The 16846-nt window shown below is 39.6% G+C and overlaps 1 protein-coding gene across 1 annotated transcript; it reads right to left on the bottom strand.

Moving 5' to 3' along the window:
* Positions 1–834: 834 nt before the first annotated feature.
* Positions 835–16393, bottom strand: LOC139138929 (short transient receptor potential channel 4-like). The gene is made up of 15 exons (XM_070707549.1): positions 16289–16393; positions 12043–12290; positions 11456–11571; positions 10887–11018; positions 10249–10572; positions 9456–9689; positions 8541–8734; positions 7811–8001; positions 7266–7405; positions 5303–6630; positions 4769–4964; positions 4067–4246; positions 3066–3107; positions 2433–2548; positions 835–1958 (listed from the first exon to the last, which is right to left on the bottom strand). Exons 2-15 carry the CDS (start codon positions 12245–12247, stop codon positions 1046–1048), a joined length of 4311 nt encoding a protein of 1436 aa, XP_070563650.1. The 5' UTR covers positions 12248–12290; positions 16289–16393; the 3' UTR covers positions 835–1045.
* Between the last annotated feature and the right edge of the window lie 453 nt (positions 16394–16846).

The raw sequence follows: 16846 nt of genomic DNA, 5'->3' as shown, positions 1-16846 counted from the left end.
GTTCGAAGAGCATCCTGAACAGCCGGGTTTTATAAACAGTGAATGATGCACCTAATACATGCGAAGATTCAAGGCAATAAATCAGTCAACTCTCCTCTTGACAGCTGTTTGTCACGAAAGCTTACGCTTAGAAAGAACTACAAAACACAGCACCAGTCGATAACGAAAACTCGTCATGAACAATCGCGATTAGGCTGCACAAAGTTTGAGTTTTGTTTGACGTCATAACCTACGAGCAGGGGCGGTTTACTAAACAAACTAATTATATATGCAAATAGGGTAAAATGTAATTAATTTGAAAGCAGTTAGGCCTAATATCCATCCTTGAAAGTCCTGATCCTCAAATTTTAATCACAGATTTCACTCAAGCGGTTCATTCCGCAGATGTTTTTGTTCAGATTTAAATTACCCATCATTTTTGCATGCTCTTGGTATTGCCACTGCATTATCACTGATTGTTGGTAAACCTCTGCTACCATCTTTTAAATAATTTAATAAATCTATCGACAATACGTATTGGTTTGTTTACCACGTGAGCATAGCAGACGAGGAGACGAACAGACATATCAAGTCATATGACCCGGTTTGACGTCATTTACACAACTGGCAGTGCTTGTTTTCGAGAGTTTCCAGATAAACCTATAGGAGCGAGCTGACGTCAAACAAAATTCCACCTTGCACAGCTTTACAACAATCGTCCGAAGAGTGTGAGCTAGAACACGATTCTTTAAAACTTCTGTACATCGACTATAGGACACGCGTAGACAAGTGATGAACCCATAATAACATATGCGACATTGGCTATAAAGAACTGTGCACGGCGAGTGTACGAAGTCGATTTTGGTATTTTCATATCATCAAAAAGTTCAAAATTCTTGTACATGTACTCAATTTTAGAAAATTCCGGATATCTCGATTGCAATTCAACTCTGTCATCGGTGAATGAATCTGGTTGGCTTGCTTGGATTTACCGAAATGAGATTAATTTGTTCAACAGGATAATATCGCATGATTTACATAGTAATTTGCTCTGTGAAATACCGCACTAATATTCACCACCACTGATGCGCAGACCTCCTTTCGCGTCGAATATGCTTTCTCTAGTATCCCTGTCCTTATCTTCGCCCTGAACTATGGCGGCCGGATCTTTCACGAGATCAATCGCCTCTATTATCTTTTTCACTCGACGACTTTCGGGTCTTTCCGAGCGAGCGTACGTCGGAGAAAGTAGGCGAGTTTCGAGGCTCGGTTGTCTCGGAAGTGTACCTTGTTGGTGCATAGTGGCATCGGCACCAGCATCCCGTTCTGATTGGCTAGAGTCCCCGACATCTTCTTCATTCTGTGGTCTCTTTGTGTCTACATTAACTTCGATGGCGTGGGTAATCATTTCTGCTTGTGATTTAATCTCCACTTCGTCACCATGGTCATGCTCGAACCCGTGATTGATGACACCGACTTCTCCATTGCCTTGGTAACCATCCTTTATTTTTTCATTTTCCGAGGTCACGGGCGACGGTTGCGCGATTCCACGCTCGTCAGTCTGAACCGCGATTTCGACCATCTTTTTGGAAGTACCGTCTTCTTTAATTTGAGGCAGAGATTGTTGGATAGGTATGGAATTTTCATGCTTATTTTTCATCACCCTCTCTCCTAACTCCTTGCCAAGTTGTCTGAACAAATTGCTGCCCATGCTGCTTCTTGTAGCCCCTGCTTGGCTCCGGAGGAGACGCCCCTGGGTCTCGGAGAACTGTCTTTCGAGGCCCAGGAACTTTTCCTTGCTTTGATCGGTGGATTGTAACAACTGTTGTTGGAGTGCCTTCATTAGTTCGTTGTCCTCAAGCTTGCTGGCCATGACAGCGCGTTCCAGCATCTGGACATGCTCATACACTCTTTCGGTTTCTTCGTAGCTCCGGCGTATAGCGCCCTCGAGCTTCTGCATCATCCCATACGTTTCAAATCTAGAACGATGAAATCGTAATTATTTTAATATTCATGAATAAGTGTAAAGTTTCGATGCCATAAAATGAATATTTATGTTTATATCGTCGAGACCCGTATCCGCCTGTCCACATGCCTGCCTCTTATTACCTATGTAAATGCTGGAATTGTTGGCCACACACAATGCAAGATAAAAAAACATCTAAACCGATGATTTTGTGAATCACCTTCTTTTTGTAGTAAATTTTACATTTTGTTTGATTATACTGTGGGTGGACACACCATCTGAACGATCAATACATTGCGCAATTCACCATTGCCAATCTTCGAGAGAGGAAATGAATCAAACGTGCGAGAGTCAATTTGTGCGAGTCATCTTCAGTCGTTGTGTTTGGACGATAATAAAATTGTGCTATGTCATCTTATTCATTTGCTCCCGCCCCATTTCAATACACTGTCATCGGTAGCGAAAGCAGTCAGTGGTGTATCCTCACCTAAATGTTGAGATATCTTGTTTGACGACCATCAAATCACCAGGGGAAACGGATTGATCCTCACGGGTTGTTCTGGATGCTGTGAAATAGCGTTGCACTAGAGCACGGCATACCCTCTGTGAAGAAAGAGTATGCATCAGCATTACAGACAGACATATACACAGTATACCTTACTCAGCCATACAGGAACGATGATGTGCTTTCGTAAGTTAAAGGCATAGGTCTCTCTGTGACTTTTCTTTTCTCGGAACAAACTCATAAGCACAAAAAAAGGAATGGCACATGTGAAAAGTCAACAGTGTCTGCAAAAGCTTATACGAGAACCAGGAATCGGTACTGTAGTTAGATATGTCCTGGTGTGCGCGAAGATGGTGAGCTTTCACTGAGCATACACGTTAACACGATTTTTTATATGACTAGTGCTTTGAATCAATGAAGGTGTTTGCCATTTTTAATCCAAAGTAAGAGAGAGAGAGAGAGAGGAGAGAGAGAGAGAGAGAGAGAGAGAGAGAGAGAGAGAGAGAGATTTACATAGATAGATAGATAGATACGTACGCATTTGTGTTACGTGCTGGTTTATTGTGTATGCTGTCATGACATAGATAATGATTCAAAAATACAAGGAATACTCGCCATGTAATCTTCATGTTTCGCATTTATTATTGCTTTGTGTTTCTGCGAACAAAGTATAAAAAGTAGATATTTCAATATATGTTGATTTTATCATCACATTTATGTTCTCCATAACAGATACACTCTATTGTTCTCCTACCTAAAAGGTTGTGAAATTTATAGGATTTAATAGCCCTGCTACAGTCATACATTATGCACGATTTGCAGTGTTATTGTCAAATGAATTCTAGTCAGGACTGGAATGGACAGTACACACAGTGTGAGTCGATTGAACATAGGGCATATCAACATGATTTCAGGAGTATCGAAAAAGGTGTACATTACAAATAGAACAAATATAATGGGAAATATATCAAAAGCCACAAACTATAAGAAGTATAGACATAATAATCGACCATTCAATGGCATTCATTAATCAGACGTTTTGTTTTGTGCCATAGTGCCACACTTATCCCATTCATGTCAATGAGTTTCATCTGAAGACATATCTGATGCCTTCCTCTTGACAGCAAACTACTACCCTTTTCAGTAATAGAGCGCGAAGCCACTGCAGTCAACTGCAATAAAACTGCTCACACTAATTAGTTTCAGCTGTAGCCAGCTGGCAAGTCGACAACATTGTATGTCCTATGCAGACAGTTTGTCTGGGGAAGTTGAAATGAAAAAGATTTGTACATGGACGAGTGCATGGTAATGTTACATTGTATCTTAATCTTGAACAGAGGGTGCCAATCGTTATCTCTTATTTACAACTCGAGCCTCAGACAGAGCTAGTTTTGCCTTTGTACAAGCAGACTTTTTGGTCTTCATCAAGTAGCCTTGTTCAACACCAAAGTGGCCACGGCTACAGCTGAAACTAATTAGTGTGAGCAGTTTTATTGCAGTTCACTGCAGAGGCTTTGCGCTCTATTACTGCAAATGGTTGTAAATCTATCACTATACTCCACAATGATTTACTGAGGGTGGAAATTGGAACCATGGTTGATAGCATACTGACTTACGTTTTTCCGCTCTGCGCCTTGCTTACGACAGATGATGTTGTAGTATACAGAGCGGAAAAACTTGGCGATGGTCTTGGGACTTGGGATAACATTGAACGGCGCCGGTAGAGTCGCCCCTCGTCTGAAATACGCCATCCACATCTGAGAGCGATAAAACTTCCATTCCACGTCAGCATTATCCTGTTACAGTTAATTTAAAGCGAGGTTCAAAAAGGCCATGATCAGAACGACTTCCAATTAGAAAAAAAAATCAAAAACAAAACAGAAAATGCTCGTATCAAATATTCAAATTATGAAGAAATAAACATGCATTCGTTTCGGTGTAACGCGAGGGGCAAACAACTGCCAGGGCAAAATGGCCTGCTCCCAAAACCTTTACGGAACTGTTCTCCACCCTGCTTTACAAAGGTTTAAGTATAATTGAAGTCAAACATTTTTCGTAAACGTCGTCTCGTAGTCTCTTGAATATTGTGTAATCATCGATATCTTAGGAACTCTTATTCATATATTGATAACTGCATTGCCCAATTTTGCCATATTTTGTGGCTAATGACGCTTCAAGGGACAATGACAATGACAGATGTAGTTTCATGAACTAAATATTCGAATTAATAAAATCGGTCCGTAGTTTTGACAAGAGTCTTGCTGGCAACCGATGGGTATGGAGTTTCAAATAGATTCCTGAATAAAACTCTTACATACCGAAACAGCCTCGTATGTGGAACCCATGAAAGCAATAAGCAGGTTCAGTAATATTATGACCGCGGTCAGCTGGAAGAGCGCAAAGAGCAATTCCCCGAAGAATTCGGTTGACGAGTGGTCGGGCTCCACTTCCAGAGTATCGAGATCGACAAGACTGAACAGTGACCAGAATAACGTCGCCATGGAATTGAGTAGGCTGAAAGTAGAAAATAAGATACTAGTTAATTGATCGTAGACGCAGCAAGAAACATTATGGTGTTGCACAGATTGATAGATAGATAGATAGATAGATAGATAGATAAGATAGATAGATAGATAGATAGATAGATAGATAGATAGATAGATAGATAGATAGATAGATAGATAAGATAGATAGATAGATAGATAGATAGATAGATAGATAAGCTTAGATAGATAGATACATACATACATACATACATACATACATACATACATACATACATACATACATACATACATGTACTCAAATTTCCCATTCCTCTCAATCCCAATATTTCAAAAACGGTTTCTTACGTTCCATATGGCTGCTTGCTACAGTCACTCTGTGAACCACCTTCCTTTAAACACGTGATCTCCTCGTCAGCGGCGTAAGACCAGTAGATTTGAGTCATGCCGAGTGCAAATGCAACCCACAGCACACTGAACATCATGAGAAAGAGGATTACGTCAGCAATCATCTTGCTGAAAGATATCTGCATCGGACCAACGTGTTCGTTTATCACCATCACACGTAGAAATCTGATGACACTGATGACCGTCGCACATGCCAGGACACAGTCCGCCAGCAGCGTTGGCTCCGATGAGTCCCACTCACTCCTTGGAGACGAGTACGATACGTCATCGTAGGCGGGGTCGGTAGGTTCCAAGTCATCAGGGAGGGTTGGCCGAGGCGTTGGAAGCCAGTAATATATTTCGCTGGCGAGGGCATCGATTGTCTGGGAGACGTTTGCAAGCGATTCTTCGCACTCTGATGGAAACTCGATTTCTTGTAAGATCTGGGAAATGTTTCTCAGTACAAAGCCTGTCACATTATATGCTAATTCTTCGGCATGTGTGCGGGTGTCATCGTGTTCGTCAGACACGTGATCTAGAATTCCCTTGACTACAAGAGAGGCATTATTAAGCGGAGTATACCCTGGCATCGTTACTTCTGTGGGGACTTGTTCTGTCGTAAATTTCGTCGTAGGGTGAGGTGTTTCTATGTGTTCTGTCGTTACTTTCGTAGTGGGGTTTGTATGAGGTGTTGTTGGCCTTTCGGTGGTTGTATGCGGGGGATTTCCCCATGGAGGGCCTGTTGGCGGACCACCCCCAGGCCCTGTTGGTGGACCACCCACCGGTGGTGTGGGAGGATTACCTCCCGGTGGCGTTGGGGGATTACGCCCGGGTGGCGATGGAGGGGTCATCTTTGGTTGTATGGGTCGATTCACCCGTCGTGGTGGTAGTGGTTCCAGAGGGGTTACCTGAAGTGGCAGAGATTCATGTGAAGGTGTACGATTAACAATTTCCTGCGGAATTATCGTAGAGCGTTGAGATGCATGACTTGGAGGATGTCTATGTGTTTCAGTTTTGCCTGATAATGTCATGGAATTACCGCTGCTTGTAACATTTTGGTCCTTGCCAGTCGACAGCAAGGCAGTAGAATTCTGTGAACTTCTCTCTTCATATTCTGGTATTGTAAAATTGTCTTTAATCGGCATATTTAGGTCATCGTTTACTGAAATAATATCGCCGTCTTCGTTGAATCGCCGAGTATCGGTCAGTATGTAACTATTCGTGTAACTGGAATGAGTAGTTGCCGGTATGGTATCGTTGACGACGTGTTCGTTCCGCTCTAACGCGACCTGAAAAATAATATACTTGTCTACATTCGTTGCTTTTTCTTATGATCTACCACACAGTGATAACACTCCCTTATCTCATTTAATTTCATAAAAGACTGCGATTGTAAATGATTTAATACACGTATGACCGTGATATGCTTTGTATTGTATGTCTTTCTAAATGCTATCCAAATGGCAAAGAATGATAACAGGATGCCCATGAAAAACAAAACACGCCAATAAACTTTAGCACATGGTCAAGGTAACAAAATATCAAATGATTTAAAAAGCGTTATCGGGAATAGTGGAAACAACAAAACTAAACTGCAATGTTATGGTCAGTTGTAAAAAAATCATCGAAAAATGTCCACTGTTAAAAATAATCAGCACATTTGATACATATCTTGCTATGTAATGCATTATGTAAGTGAGAGTAGGCCTAAGATAATTATACCAGAACGTTATATAAATCAAGCGGTTTTTAAAACATTTTACAATAGCTGCGTTTGTTAATACGTACATGACGTATCGGTTAATTCACCTGATGAATAATATTGTATATTTCGAAAGAAAGTAACAGAGGACGTTATTACATGTCGCAAGTTTTTTTTTTATAATTTTAGCCATTTCTACCAAAAGTAAGAGTAAAAGGTTACCTCTATGTAAGCCCATACTCTCAGTCCTACCCAGAACCAATACAGACACAACTGCACCCAATCAATCCAGTTCCAAGGGTCGTTTATGTAAGTAGTCATTCCTTCATTCCAGACTTCCTTGATCTCCCTCCAAGTCATTGCTAACATGACAAAGAAAGACATGCAGAAATGGTGTTGGAAACAAGCCTTGTCGCGATGTAGAAACCTGGAAATCTGTGACCCTACCCAGAGTTCCTAAAGTAATTACACATATACGACTCTGTTCTCGTCATGTAATTACATACTAACATACTTAAATCAAAGAAATTCCTATAGCGTGTTACATCCTGTGAATAGGTACCTAATTTGCACACTTTGTGTACATTTTACCTTTCGGTATCATCACATGTACAGTCTCTTTTCTCAAGGCGGATATCGATATAATCAAGGCAGTCTTTAGCGAAGACCTTTTTGGCCGAACAGTTTTGTTGGTTGCCAGTGTAAGATAATTTAGGCTGACACCAGATGATGGCGACTGAGGGAAATATTTATAATACCATGCTTACCAACAATCCACACAAAAATCAACTTCTCAAGCGCGGAGAATGGCGGCCCACGCTGTTGATTTTCCATTTGCTGGGTGACTAAACGCTGGATGTAGTTACCGATGCCAAGCGTACTGAAGTCTACGGTCGACATGAACAGGAACATCAGGAAAAACAGGTATGATGATGTGTGCATCAAAAACTTGACGTATCTGGAAAAAAGCATTAGAATAAAAGGAGCCTTTGGTGAAAGCAGTGTAAGGTGCAGGAGAGCTGGTGACAATTTGCTCTCCTGCCGTCGGGCAAATTGTCACCTACTCTCGGGCACATAAACCCCTGTATTCAGGCAATAATATAAATTTGCATTCCCCACGAGTAAATTAAAGGGAAGCGGTCATCAGAACTGCGCTTATGTGACTTTCTTGTTTACAAACAATGTATTCCATGCACGATATCGGGATGCATCAAGTCAGCAGAGTTGCAACATTTAAATTTGATGATGTAAATTACAACAAACATATTCTGTCTGTCATCAATCACAAAGTATTTTGGATATAGTGTTTGCATTAGTCGTACGGGTGCCATACGACATTTGAGCGCAGTTCCGATGACCCCCCTCCCTTTAACCGTTGGTGACCAATTCGATTGAATCAGCCCGCATACTCTTTCCTACCATCCGTACTGAAGGCGACTACCATGACAAGTTTAACATCTCTTAGAAGTACAACTGTAATTAATACAAGGAACTCACGGGGTTCGCATGAACTTCTTCACTTTTCCATAAGGCGCCAAAAAATACACAAGGCTGAGTACCGGGAAGCAGAGCATGATGGCCAGGGATATCAAGATGTTACGAGACGTAGACTTGTCTCGCCAGTGTTTCAGAGAACCGTTTCCATACCAACGAGTGATCAACTCTTGCTGGCAGTGAGGATGGGCGACGAACTGCGAAGAGAAAAAAAAACTGTAATGGGAGTATGAGATAAACAAAGAAGCTACACTGAACGAAAGAAGGAAGATCGGGCTAACGAGAGTGAATGAGACAATTTACTAGAAAGTGAGGAAAGCAGTATCAGAGCTGAATAATCTTTCAGCTGAAATTTACCTGGCGGCCATTTTGAATTAATCGATATAGATAAACACAAATCACATTTGAATGACGTTATTGAGTTTTGTTCGAGTGTTGAAGGTTTGCAGAATGCTCGTATACACCACAACTAGGAACTTTGGGGTACGTAATTTGGTGACAACCCTCAAATATCAGTCTTCCAGCTCGGGATCTTATGGGTTCGTAGATTTGTCGTCTTGTTTGGAAAAACAGATACATAGAGGGAGACGTCATGTTTTAGCACTAAAGTTTCATTTTCTCTAGTATGCACATCAAGTTTTGAGAATTGGTAAGTGTAAGTTTCTGACTTGATGTTTTGAAACTAAAAGTCACTGAATGAAGTCCCGCCGTCCTTTTCACGGCTCTCGGCACTTATTGTATCATAGAACAAGTTAAAACCTTCATCATTTAAGCATGATAGGTGGACAAACCCATAGCTGTGACATGTTTTAATTTTTATTTTCAGGTAGGTCTCCAACAAGCAGATATTAAAAGAGTACTCTAGCACATAACAATCATCATTACAGGAATAATCTGTCAGGTGACTCCAATACATACCCTTTTCTGTTCCTTTTCAACAGCGTATATGATTTTTGAAGGACGATCTCCACTGACAACGTCTTCTGTCTTCCATTTAGAATCATGTGCCAGAATTGTACGCAACTCTTTCTTGGTATCTCGTGTCTGTCCAAGGAGATCCGCGGCAAATTGTTCACACTGTTCCGACAGCTGTAAGTATTCTTTGCTGAATTCATATTCTTTCTCGCTCATGTCTTTCAAAGTGGATGAAAGCTGGTAAAACATTCAAGAAACGTGCATAAGTCATGAAAATACCCTGCCATCCATCCATCCATCCATCCATCCATCCATCCGTCTGTCTGTCTGTCTGTCTATCGATCTGTCTGTCTGTCTGTCTGTCTGTCTGTCTATCGATCGGTCGATCTATCGATCGATCTATCTATCTATCTATCTATCTATCTATCTATCTATCTATCTATCTATCTATCTATCTATCTATCTATCTATAGTCTATCTAGAGTCTATCTGTGCATGTCTACCTGTTAATGATCTAGCTTTCTATTTATCTTTCTATCAAGTCTGTCTGTTTATTCATCGAGTCTCTCTGTGTGCCGCCTCCTTTAAATTTTCTGTCTTCTAGTCTCTTGCGTGTGGACCCTTTATTTTGTTTTTGGCTGCCAGCTCTTCCGCATCAATTAGAGAAATCAGTATACGCTTAATTATCGATTTGACCGGCCATGTTCTGTCTGTGTAGCTAGTTATCTAGCTGCCTAACTTGTCAGGTGGTTAAACTTCAGCTCTTGCGTATCAATATTTTGCACGTTGCACATACCTCAAAGGCTCTTCCAAACGGATCACAGACACCCTCTAAGTTAACCGTTACGTTTTCCGAAAAAGAAGTTTCCGTTTCTTCCAGGCTTTCACGAATTAGATTATTATCTTCTCTGATCTTTATGCTTTCATCGGGCCTCTTCGCCTTACTAGATTTGTTAAGTTCAGTGATAGAGATGTAGGCAGGACTGCTGATTGCTTCGTAGAAGTTTAGCAGACCAAGTGACCGTTCCACCGTGTGTTTTTCAGTTTGCCATTCCATGTCGTCAGACTCGAATTCCCTCTCATTCAGAGTGATGTCACATGCTCCGTAATTTAAAAGCGTCTTCACACGATATGGAAATAAAAATAATCATTTTAAAATATTGGTATAGAAGCACATATAACTTTCATTTCTAAAATGAGAATTCGAAAGCTTCATACGAGGTGAAGATTATCACCAACGTGTCAGTGTTTATAAATAATTTGAAATATCAATTAATGATTGATTTATTACTTTGAGACGATAATTAATCGTCAACTTATAGTTTATATATATATATATATATATATATATATATATATATATATATATATATATATATATATATATATATATATATATATATATTATAATATCCAGTTAGAGAAAAGTCTGACCTGTATAATTTCATAGTGATTACGGTGAGCTGCCAGTACCAGTGGACACATGTCATTTTGGAAATCTTCATTTTCACGGTCGACGGATTTGTTGACAATTTTTGGGTAACCACGATCATCTAAGTCACGTTCCTGAAATGTTACAGAAGACCGGGAAACCTTATCATGACTTTTCTGATACAGCATGTTGAGACAATGCCACATAATAATAACATGATGAAAATGGTACTACAGACTTGCTGCTGAGGAACCGTCTATACTCTCTCTCTCTCTCTCTCTCTCTCTCTCTCTCTCTCTCTCTCTCTCTCTCTCTGCTTAATGAGAGGATATAAAGGAAGTATTCTTGTACGATATCTTCACCCATCCTAGGAATTCTGTGTTTATGGACCATTGACATGTATGTTATAAAATCTGGCTCCATCAACATTTACAGTGTCATATACTTTACGTTGTGATTCACGTTTAAGCCTAGAGTGGTCTAAACGTAAAACAGTAAAATCCCTTTCAAACCGTAAATATAACGCCAGAATGACTTCATGAGCCTTCTCGATCGGTTATAGTACTCATACCTTTTTCATTGCGTCCTTAAGTATCGTCTCCACGGCCTCAAGGAAATCGTTGTCAATTGCGTACAGTAGGCAATCATCCATATCCACATCGTGTTCTAACAGCAGATCAATTATTGCTGAAGACAAGATGTAAAACTTTTATACACGACTTACTTGTACATAGCATTGAAGTTCTTGAAACCTCGCTAAAAAAGAGCAATTTGATAGTTAACCTATTCAAAAGATCTTCACTAAACTCTGTGCTTAATAATAAGAAGGAAAAAATGTTGATAGTGACTCTACCTAAAGCTGTTAACTTTGAGTTTCCTTGTCACGCGAAAATGTCATAGTCCCTAAAGTCCATAGTTTATTTGGGGACAGTGCATTCATAAATTGAGCTTGTCATTAGTCCACTTGCTTTCAAATTCGCGTTTTGGCTACAGCACACCCAGTAGACATAAAATTGGATACACAGAGAAACCTCAAGGCAAGACAAATTCATCATTTGCTAGCATAGACAAGAAGATAACATTATATCAGAGGACACGACGTGAAAAGTGACATCTGAAGTTAACGAAGACATACTAGTATATTCAAAACTGCATTACCTTTGTGGCCATGTTCTATGGCAAGCTGTAAAGCACATTTACCGTTCTTGTTTGTAAAATTCAAATTAATGTCTCCATCGACTTGCATCTGAAGTTCTATAGTCTCTTCCATCAATTGAACATCCCCCTTCTCTGCTGCCATCAGGAAGTATTTCTCTAGCGTTGTTTCCGCTTTGCGTTTGCGACTTCCGCCTTTGGACGACATCTTCTCTCATTTAATCTCACACGGATGAGGACGTCAAGCTTACCTGGAGAGAAACTGCCGATTATTTATCTTCAAGCAACGATTGTATTACATACTTAGACACGAATCTCTATGGTTAAAAGATATATGGACAATATAACCCTCTCATGATGAATTTTTTTCAATTTCTTTTACTTCATAAGTCACTTGAATCGGGAACTTGAAATGCACTGAAACGATAGTCAAAAATATATCCTGTCCACCCTGTTTTAAGATAGGAAAGAACGACATCGGTGTCATAATTTGTATTTACTACATTATATGGAATAAACCATAGCTGGTTCTGCTAATCAGTGAACCTGGGGTACAAGCGCGTTGAGTTTGCGTCGTATCCGCCTCACTGTCATTTGAGGTCACTTTCGAGATTAAAGGTATACAGTCACCTGTAATCTAAATTTGCCCATATATGGTCAAAGAGGCGTTCATTGGTATTCAAAATGCCCATGTGAGGGCGCTGTTTTTAAAAAGCGGCCACCCGCTTAAAATCTGTGATTGGTTAGATTTTCTCTTTCCATGGTAACTGTGGCAAAATTGGAGCAGGTGATAGTGTACATTTAAGAGGATGTGTGTTCTACGTCTTCAGAAATGCTCTAAAGCGGCCTTTAACCCCGTTACGATTGCCCCCAAAAATCTCCACGCCCAATAAAATAAATGCACAGTGACGTATAGAGGTTTAAGAAAGTTTCAAAAACCTTTACATGTAAACTTTCCAATACCGGAGTGTGTGGTGTTAGTAATAATCTACACAGACAAAGAAACAGGTGAAGAACACGCGGTCGCAAAAATATCTAACATTGGTAGATCTCTGAGAATTTGCTGCGTCATCGACAGAGATGGCGTTTCGCCATTGAAGCTCAGGTTGCACACAGTGCTGACCTTTTCAATACATACGATTCAGGCTAGAAATTATCAGCCGAAATGACCTACAAAGTGCATCGACGAGTCAAAGTACTTATGGAGATCTGATCCAGAGCTAACGCTCTTTCTGGTTGTAGGGTGTTGGTCAAGTGTGCCAGGTTCAAATTTACCGGTACCTGAGGGAGAAAAGAGTCTGGGCCCGCAAGTCGCAGTCGCCTTTACTAGCGAGCAACGGTAAGTTTTGGAGAAAACCACACAGACCCGCAGTTTTAAGCATCACCTTTTAGCTGGTAGTTCATCGTAGCAGCACGGCCGGGAGGGGTAGACGTCTACAGCCCCGCTGAACGATGTCTATGAAATAATTGACCATCAGCTCTGTCGGAAATAGTTTGTACAAATCAAGGTTCATTCCAAATAATTCAAAAATGTCCATGAGGTTTTCACACACGTGAGATAATGTCATAGCAATGTCTATCTGTTTGTTCGTGTGTGTGAGTGTGTCTGTGTCTGTCTGTCTGTCTGTCTGTCTGTCTGTCTGTTTACACGACAACTCAAAAACGCCTGAACAGATTCAAGTCAGATTTGGTAGACAGGTACCATATGCTGAATTGCAAGAACTGGTTAGATTTTGGTTAGTGTGGCTTGCATATTAATGAAGTTATGACATATCTTTTTTTTCATATAATGGTTTCCCAATGGAGACAATAATGACAGTGTCGACATATACCAAGAAATACTGCACAAAATTTCATGAAACTTTTCACAGATGACAATCTCAGAACATTATGATGACACTGTAAGTGTCATGTCAATTATCTACTCCTTTGCATATTAAATGAACTTTTGTAATTAGTGACATAATTCTGAAATTACGGCATCAAATTTGGGGAAACCTGCTACAGATATTGATCTGATAAATATCTGATTGTGCTAAGCAGCATTGGGCAATGTCAAGTTAATAAATAGCTCATTTGCATATTTTATGAAGTGTTGTAATTAGTCATATAACTCCGAAGTAAATTAGCCAAATTTAATGAAATCTGCTGCAGATACTGATCCGACAGATATCTGACTGTGTTGTAAATCATTTAGTAGTGTGAAGTTAATGAAGGGTTCATTTACATATTTAATGAACTTTGTAATTAGGTATATAACTCTGAAAGTACGGCACCAAATTTGATGAAACCTGCTACAGATATTGATCTGATAAATATCTAATTGTGCTATGAAACATTGAGCAGTGTCAAGTTAATTAAGGGTTCATTTGCATATTTAATGAACTTTGTAATTAGTGATATTACTCAAAAATTACAGCATTAAATTTGATGAAACGTGCTACATATGTTGATCTGATAGATATCTAATTGTGCTATGAAACATTGAGCAGTGTCAAGTTAATAAACAGCTCATTTGCATATTAAATAAAGTTTTTTAATTATTGATTTAACTCTGACAGTACTGTGAGAATAATGATATAACAGATATCTGATTGTTCTGTGTACTACTATTAATGAACCTGTTGTTAAACACGTGAGCACATTCAGTTCACATCTGGTTTCGCATTGTATTAGATATGTCATTATTTCGAAACAATTTGTTTCCAATTAACTCCATCAAATTGTTGAACGTCTTGTGTCAACTTCATTTAGCAAGACTTATCAATGCCGTATATAGTATTAGGTTTTAAGCAAAAGGATTGCATATAATACTTTGACCCACGTATTTTCTACGTTTATAATAATTATCGTCATTGTATATGGATAAGCGGCCAAGATGACTTCTGAATATTCAATTATTCTCGTGCATCAACAGTTATTCTGTCAATGAGCAAGTATCGAGAAAAGGAACATGTCTGTTGTCGATGAAATGTTTCGAGTCATATGTGGACCGAGTATCAAAGACAAACCAACATTGCCCCTTCAGCGTGAATGTCTCATCCTGTTACCATGGTTATCATTCGATTAAAAAATATTTCTGAAAATAACTCAAAAGAAATTTCAGGATACCCACGACATAGTCTTTTCTTCATGTTTATTTGGTTCTCACTCACAAATGATAATTTTTGACGTAGTCTATCGATGGACCTGATGGTATATTGTTGTGCAACTTTCGTGAGTCATAAGTGTCCGTAGATCTATGATTTCCCAGCCGTTGAATGTGTTCTGTTAGTTGTGTCTGTCGCTGATGTTTCTAACGTCCCCTGTATGCCGGTAGTGTGAGAACGCCAGTGTTGAAGCGATCTGTTCTCACACTCCATATATTATGCGAGCGAAATATATTTTGTGTAGTAGCGAATTACCATTGGCCATTTCCTGTTCCAACGGCTTCGGCGTGCGTATAAGGTGGCGAATAAAATGTTGTGCAGTATCAAATAGGATCTACAACGAAGGCTGACGACGCACTTCAAAGTTAACAAGTTTTGTGAAGAGATCAAAGTAATATTTTATGTTCATATTTTGATTGTCATGCTGCTCAAAATAATCGTTACGCAGCACCCTGAAAATCTTAAAGTTGGCTACAAGAAAACAGCCTGCATACTGTTGGATTATGACAGGTTGTGGGTAATAGGATCGGTTGTTTTGATGCTGTGCTCAGAAATCAAATCTATGATTTAAAAACACGAATTTCAACAAGTGAAAACATAATTATACGAAAGGTGCATGATACTATGTACTGTTTGACTTGAAAAAAACGTTGATAAAGGCATATTTCTTATTGTCAGTCAACTTATATGGATTGTAATTATGAGCAACTGTCGATTTTTCCCATGTGATCAGTATATATATGTACTTTTTCTATTATGACATATAATATGGAAAGGTATGAAGGCCGAAATAAAGTAATATAAAAAATAGAATAAGTGTTCTGTAAAACGGTGGGGCGTTTTGAACAAGATGTACCAAACAAACTAGTCGTATGTCTTCATTCCATCGAAAGAAGACGTCGAGGTCGCCGTGGTCAAATATTATCCACCTCGAATTGACTCATTTCTTTGAGTAGCCAGACTATGGATACTCTCAGAACAAAAATATCATGTCTTAAAAAGCATAATGTGTACACATGTAGTATGTTGCAAGAGATACACTGATCTACACTAGAGAGAATAAATCAAGAATTAAGGGATACATATGGTGGTCTACTTACAGGTGATGAAGTTCCTTTAAAAGGCAAGGCAATTGATTCATACCGCTCTCTACCATAGCCTATACCTCTGAGATCTCCGTTATTCGATGACCCCGCTGGTGGAATGGCATGGTCTTGTAAAGAGCCGACTTTTAAACTTGTTTAATGCTGGGGGTGGCAGATTCTTGATACAAGAGTCGATAGGGTGTGATCCTGTGCCGGCTCTAGCTTGATGATGGGGGATGGGTCAATGTTTATCAGGAGGGGGTCATGTAAGTTAGAATCTGTGTTACTGTCAGTTCCATGATGAACGCTGGTACACACCGACATTACTAACTACAGAGAGATGCCCCACAGATACCAGAACTAAGTAAACTGTCATTTGACAGCTAATTTATCGTTTTCAAACCATACACTATTTGCAGTTCAACCATTCAGGACTCATTAATTTGGTCATCTATGCGTTCCTACGTTTCCTTCTTATCGGTTCAAGATAAAACTTTGCGATGTCACGGATGCGTGACGTGAAATCGTGAGATTAGGAAGCCTTCAATTATTATTGGGGCAGGCCGGAGGAAA

Source organism: Ptychodera flava, chromosome 8 (assembly GCF_041260155.1).
Source record: "Ptychodera flava strain L36383 chromosome 8, AS_Pfla_20210202, whole genome shotgun sequence".
NCBI classification, from domain to species: Eukaryota; Metazoa; Hemichordata; class Enteropneusta; family Ptychoderidae; genus Ptychodera; species Ptychodera flava.
The sequence above is the reverse complement of the archived record's forward strand: the minus strand, read 5'-3'. Positions and strand labels throughout refer to the sequence as shown.